Source organism: Phytophthora parasitica, assembly GCF_000247585.1.
Source record: "Phytophthora parasitica INRA-310 unplaced genomic scaffold supercont2.11, whole genome shotgun sequence".
NCBI classification, from domain to species: Eukaryota; Oomycota; class Peronosporomycetes; order Peronosporales; family Peronosporaceae; genus Phytophthora; species Phytophthora nicotianae.
This window is the reverse complement of record NW_008648997.1, coordinates 166,923-173,775: the sequence shown is the minus strand read 5'-3', so window position 1 is coordinate 173,775 and position 6,853 is coordinate 166,923. Positions and strand designations below refer to the sequence as shown.

The 6,853-nt window shown below is 48.0% G+C and overlaps 2 protein-coding genes across 2 annotated transcripts; both read right to left on the bottom strand.

Moving 5' to 3' along the window:
• Positions 1 to 1,710: 1,710 nt before the first annotated feature.
• On the bottom strand, positions 1,711 to 4,186 carry PPTG_07077 (hypothetical protein; the record flags this gene model as incomplete). The annotated part of the gene is made up of 1 exon (XM_008901233.1): positions 1,711 to 4,186. One exon carries the CDS (start codon positions 4,184 to 4,186, stop codon positions 1,718 to 1,720), a length of 2,469 nt encoding a protein of 822 aa, XP_008899481.1. The 3' UTR covers positions 1,711 to 1,717.
• Positions 4,187 to 4,440: 254 nt separating this feature from the next.
• On the bottom strand, positions 4,441 to 5,012 carry PPTG_07076 (hypothetical protein). The gene has a single exon (XM_008901232.1). The coding sequence runs from the start codon at positions 4,929 to 4,931 to the stop codon at positions 4,572 to 4,574; it is 360 nt and encodes a 119-aa protein (XP_008899480.1). The 5' UTR covers positions 4,932 to 5,012; the 3' UTR covers positions 4,441 to 4,571.
• Between the last annotated feature and the right edge of the window lie 1,841 nt (positions 5,013 to 6,853).

Sequence of the window (6,853 nt, the reverse complement as noted above, 5' to 3'; positions counted from 1 at the left end):
TCTTGAAAGGTATGAAGAACAATGAGCTCATCTTGATAAGCTGAGGGAAGCTGAAAAAAAAAACCATCGGTTGTGGCTTCTTCTCCCTTCCGTAAAAACTCCTCTTTAGAGTCGCACATCTTCGGAGACGCCCAAACGAAAACCTCTGCAAGTGTCTTGATGTCGAACCTGCCCTTGTCTTTTAGCACAGAGCTACGGTTTCGAAGCTGTTCTGCTTCAGGAAGCAACTTTTTAAGATCGGGTTGATTGACATAGCGTTCTCTGAGCAGTACTAGGCATCTTGCGGGTGTAGCTCCACCTAACAATAAATTGTCGCACTCCACTTTAAATATTTTGTCAATGCCGGTGCGTGGTTGATCTGCCACAGCAATTGTGTGTTCCCCAGCCACTTTAAGTGTAAATTCTCCAGGGTTTATCTTCGAAACGAGGATACGCGCCTTCCGTCCGCAGTCTTCGTGTGAGCTACAGTCGTATTGGGTAATTGTGCGATCCCTCGTTTTGTAATTGTGTTTGTGCTTAAATCGGGAGCTCTCTGATGTATCCAAATGAGTTCTAGCTTCTTGTCGAGATGTGAAGGTTCTTAAAACCGACGCTTCATTCCAGTCAATTAGTTTAGAAAGAACTGTTGGAGGGGGCGACGCAGGTGGTACTAATGGGCTGGTATCGTCATCTTCATCTTTATCACTCTGTCGTAAAGGGGAGGATGCGATGTCAAACTCATAGGATGAATCACTTTCGCCAGCAACCTCGTCAGAGTCGTCCGAGGATTGCATCTCGCTTGAGGTTTAGCAGAGGAGGCGAACTATCAGTAAGATCGTAGCCGAGGTCGCTAGAAGTGAAACTAACAGCGACGTTTTTAAAATAGAAGCAAAGAAATAATAGATTATACAAAATAATACGCAATATTGACAGTATAATAATTTAATCAAGATAACTTCAACACGTTGCACCAGTTAAAGTTAAGGACGGGCCACCAGAATCAACACATCACTGAAATGATTGTGCAAAACCGTGCTCTTGATTGGACGCGCATATTACGTAACAATGACTGAACGATACGTCACTATTAAACACATGTCAATACGTTTTGTCATGATAACGTGCCATTGCGCACATAATAATATATTATAAACACTGATTGTATCACACGCGGAAAATCAATGCATCACGCTAAAAACCACACGTGGAAACCCACACGCGGAAATCCACATAAACGACACGCGGATAACCACACCACACGCGCAAAACCAAGGTCGACTTGAACTCACGCGGAAAACCGCGAAAACGCACGCGGAAAAAAGTCCCGGCCATTGTAAAACCCATGTAATCTATAAAAAAAAAGGGGGGGGGGCACGAGGCTCGGTTCTCGGTGGCGTTGACACAGTACGTCGAATTTGAAAATTGTTTTGTTTTGTTTTGTTTTTCTTACTAAAGTCTATCCCGGAGCTGCTCCAGAACGCATGGCTTGGATTCGACGAATAAGCTTGTCGTATATGTGGTTAGTGTCTTTATCTAGATTCAAAAGGAACACATGAATTGCTCGGATTTCTGCGTCCATTTACGAACAACACCGACTTCACTACTGTCAGCTCTGATTGGGCTACCACAGCATCAACACTAAGGCGATTGTAATAATAGTAACATACTCGGGTAGCTGCGGTTCGAGCACGAGGCGCGCGGTAGTATATTCAATACTGACCTGGGCTCTTACTCTGTGTTACTTGCCTTTGCTCTTGATGATTGCCTTGGCCTCTTGATACTTCTCTTTCGCCTTGCCGAAAACGGGCTGATTCGCGATATACTTCTTGACGATATGGACGGTTCTCAGCAGCTCACGGAACGATGGCACACCGCTCAGTAGCTCACGCGAGTGGAAGGGCATGTCAATACCCGGTAGAGGGATAGTGGCCAGGCCTCTAGTCAGCATGAACGGACGACCACGTTGCTCGCATTCCTCCTTACGAGCTCGAGCTTGTTCCAGCGAGTACATGATGATCTTGTCCACATCTTCAGACTCTGTCGACTTCAGAGTCTTAAACGCAGCGAGACCGAGTGACAACGTCTCCAGATTCACACTATCACCGGCGACGACGTACTGGTATTGCTGGACGTTAAAGTTCACGACCTGTAAGAGTTTACCGGATGCTGCTTCAATGCCCTGTACGATCGTGTACAGCAGCTCTTCTGTCATATGAGACCCAACACGCATGGGGTTCGCAGCTACCATGCCATAGTCCGAGCGTCCTTCAGCATCACGTTTCACTGCCCTCTGCATGATCAAGCCACGTAAGAACACCACTTCCACCACGTCTTCTAAAGCTAAAACACCCGCAAACGAACTGAGACCGGCGTACTCGCCAAGTGAGTGGCCAGCGAAGAACGCGTCGCTCGGGATCAGTTGCGCATCCTCAATCTCCGAGAACATGGCCTTCTCCAATAGAACAATCGCAGGCTGGTTGAACTGAGTCGCAAAGAGTAAACCTTCCGGCAAGGAGAACGTGAAGCTCTGCGTGCGTGTGTTGATCTCGGGTAGCAACGGCACCGTCTCGCCAGTCGTCGGGTCTTCACACGTCAAGCTCATGTACTTCTCACGAATCCTACGGCCTTTCTTACCGCCAAAGTATACAGTGATCGACTTGGGATTGTTGTGTACAATGTCGAGGATCGAGAAGCCGAACATGTTGAGTAAGTGACGATCGCCACGGTCCCAGATCTCCCGAGCAATTGGGGATTCCTGGTATCGATTCATACCCATCCCTACCTCAGCCGAGCCTTGGCCGGTGAATACAAAGGCTGTCGGTCGTTGTTTCACGACGGCACGTGCAGTGATCACACGCTCACTTGATGAGTTGACGACCTCAATGGACAAGATCTTGTTCCCATTCTTCTGTCCAACGTGACGCGCTTGCATGAACAACTTGTCGCCCGGGTAAACCATGCCGTCGAAGCTCACTTCGTACTCGACGACGTTGCTGTCCAAGCCCTGACTGAAGCTCTGGGTCACCAGATCACGCACTTTAGTTGCTGTCCACATGCCGTGCATGATCGGTTTACCCTTCAATCCAGCCAGAATAGCAGCGTAGTTGGACCGGTGGATCGGATTCAGGTCTCGAGATGCTACGGCGTACGCCAGCGCGTTCGTCGGGACGTTGATCTCCAGCGGCGTCTCCAGCATGTAAGAACCATTGTTCACAAACATCCCGCTAGTCTCAAGCTGTACCTGCCGTAAGAACGCTGTGATAGGGCTCTCGTTCACTTCGTCGCTCTTGAACTCAACCGCGCCGATCTCGACTGTGGTCCCCGCTTCTCCACGGAATAAAACACCAGAGACTTCCAACGAGCTTAGAGAGCTGATCGACGCGTACTGCCTCTTGGTCGTTAGCTGAAGTGCTAGACGGTCCCCCACGTTTACTGAAGTCTCGGCTGCGAGTTTCAGCCATGTTTTCGTCTTTAACTCTTCTGCGTCTTTGAGAACGAACTCGTGCTTTGTCTCTTCAACGGAGAACGTGGACTCGAAGTCAGTGAAACAACCACGGATGAGGAACTCGCTGTGCAGTTCTACAAGAGGCTCAAACACCTCCATGTCGTCGTTCAAAGCTCGTCTTGAGATGGTGGCCATGCTGTGTACAATCTTGCCACTGTCGATAATGCGTAGACTAGCAACCTTGGCCGTGCTCACGATGTCGTCGCCAGGCAAGAACATGGCCGAGTACTTGCGTGAAGACAGCAACTTGTACGAATGCTTCAGATGCACGAGATTCAATAGATTGCCCTTCACTTCGTTCGCCAGCACCGACTGGATCAGCGCACGCCACGAGACGACCGTCGAGAAGTCAACAGGAGCGCCGACCTCGTCGCACTTGAGTCCCAAAGCTGTACGGTACGCAATGATATCCTCTTTCGTAACAGCAAAGTTAGTCATGAAAGAATCCTTAACACTCGCAGTACATGCAGCCTTGCACGACTCCTCTTCCTTGTCCTCAATCGCCACCCAGAAACGAGCGTAGAATGCCTTCACTTTGTCGATATAATCGCTGCCTTCAGCGTGGATCAAGCAGGACACTTCAGAATGGTAGGTAAACGTCATCTCCAGCGTCGCAACGTCAGCTTTTAGATCTGCCACCGCTGGACGCACCTCGTTCACTATAACCAAAATATTCGCATGTTTCTTCGTGATCTCGATCATAGGACCGGAAATGTCGATTGAGCTGTCGATAACGCGGATACCGACAGCGTACTTTTGTACTGGTTGCGAAGCGCTCCTGGGGAGCAGCCGCCGCCACTGCAACAAACTCCAATTCAAATCGGGACATATTTAAGTCAAGGCTCTTGACTAGTGCCTTCGTTCAACGATGGCACACAGTATAACTATTTTTTTAGTTGAAATGTATGTAGAAAACTTTACGGTACAATGTGTGTAAGTTGACAGTCCTCTTTTAATTCTGAAGTTCAAAGGTGCTGTATTCACGTTGAAAGCTAAGGAATCTAACGACTGTTGCTCCAAATCTACGAGTGAGATCACCAGAATCTGTAGGGCAGTTTCAAGCCTGAAAAGAGTCTACTACAAGATCCTAGTTCTTGAGGGCGTTCACGTACTTGTTGTAAATCCAAAGGCGGTCGCTATGGGTGCTCACACCGAGCTTGTTGTAAATGTCTCTCGCGGAGTAGCCCTTCCTCATCCATTTCTCAAACTTGTGGGCAGTATCCCCATCCAAGAGATCATTCAGGGCCTTACGAATCAATCGCTCTTCTTCTTCATTGTCGTTGGTGTCCGTAACACCGTCGTCATTCTCTTGGGACACTTCGTGGCTGCGCAGGAACCGCTTCTCACGGGCCTCTGCTCCAATCGCGTCGATTTCACCCTTCGACGTCTTTGTCAAGGAAGGGATTGGCTCAGCGCTGGTAGCTACATTACCGCTGATGACTGCCATGGCAGCGAGAAGAAAAAACAATCACTCTCATGATGCTAATGATCTTGGTACTTGGAGAGGTTATCGCTTGAGTGGTAGACGGCGAAATTCAGAATGAAAACCCAGCAATTGCATTCTAATGGTGGAGCCAACGAAGAAAATAAAGATTGCTATGTGTCAGTACGTACCATGATATACTTTTCTCTTGCGGCTGTGAATAAATTGTTAACCACCCGAATTCGAAACGTGGTGTTGTGAAAGGTACTAGATAATGTGCCGCTGCTAGCTGTGGGTAGACAAGGCGTCATACATGTATTATGGCAGATGATTGTACGTAAACAGTTTATTATTTTAATCAAGATGGCTACTCATCCCCGATTGCTAGCGTCATACATGTATTATGGCAGATGATTGTACGTAAACAGTTTATTATTTTAATCAAAATAGCTAGGTACTCATCCCCGATTGAGTCCACTTCATCCTAGGATTGGCTAGGACGGATGTCTTCGCGTGCTTAAGGCTTCGCTACGCAAAGGCAGTCGCTGAGCTCTTGCAATAAAAAGATCCTCTCAGCTGGAGAGTGCAATGCTCGGCTCGCCTCCTGTGCGGCCCTACTTCGCGGGTACCTCGCGCGAGTTTGCTATGGCTACGCGAAATCGCACCTGCTCGCCTCTGTTGGCCACCCCCCCCCCCCCCCCCCCCCCCCCCCCCTTCTTTTTCAGACAGTATGCGTATCCATTTTCATCTACTATTACCGGTTACAGCAAACAGTTTTAACACTAAATGACTTGGACGTGCTAGGGCCTAGCCTAGGCAGCGTGACCTTACTATATATATAACCGCAAGATTCTTTTGATACTGGCAAGATTTGTACCGATGTCCCTCGCCAAGCGAAGGGGATAGACGGGACACTACATATATATCATTTTAGGGCAATACTACAGTGCCCGCCAAATCATTAAGACTCCCGATTTGGCGGGACACTTCTGACAATATCTCGGCTTCTAGCCTGAGTTGGGAACTGCAAGTTTGATATGTTCTCTCTGTTAGGCTTACCGAGATGCCACTTGTGTTAACAACTTAGATTTCAAAGTATCTGACAGGGCTGGTATACAAATGCAAGGTTTGGGCACCAGCGTCAAATTATTAAGACCACATCCTTTTTATGACGAAAATAGCACTTTTATGAACAGACCATACAAACTTCTATATTAAAAGTTAGTACTTAGTCAGTCCACCTTTCTTCTTGATCACCGCTAGACAGCGGCGAGGCATGGACTCTATCAGCTTCAGCAAGTAGTCTAGCTGAATGGAATCCCATGCGGCCATGATTGCTGCCTCCAGATCAGCAACGTTTTGATATTGGCGGCCATGTGCGTACACCTTGGCCGCCATCGCAGACCAGACGTTCTCGATGGGGTTGCAGTCAGGTGAACGAGGTGGCCAAACCATGGTGTTGACTTGCATCTCCTGCAAGAATTGCTTCGTTTCATGCGAGGCATGAATCGAAGCATTGTCTTGCTGAAATACAAAGTCAACACCGTAGTTAGCGTGAGCAAAAGGAAGTAGATATTCAGATAACGTATAAATATAGTCACCTGGATTCTGACGTCCACGCAAGATGGCCAGTTCACACTTACCTGCTGCGCTAAAAGCGCCCCACACCATGACGCTCCCTCCGCCATTTTGGCGACGCAGATAAGACTGTGCTGGCTGGCGCATGTTCCGCCAGTAATATTTGAATCCGTGAGGACCATCTAGATTTAACTTCTTTTCATCTGAAAATATTGTATAAATCCAAGTTCCTAAAGAAAGCAAATATTTTTAGAATACGAAATAGCAGCAAAATCTAAATACGACAAGCTTACCTGGCTTCAGTATGTACTCTTCCGCCCATTGCATACGGGCAACCTTGTGCGCTGCCGTGAGGGGGAGCGTGCGGT

What these genes read in the sequence shown, in the direction of transcription:
- PPTG_07076 (XM_008901232.1), bottom strand. Translation starts at nt 4,931, where the DNA reads ATGGCAGTCATCAGCGGTAATGTAGCTACCAGCGCTGAGCCAATCCCT.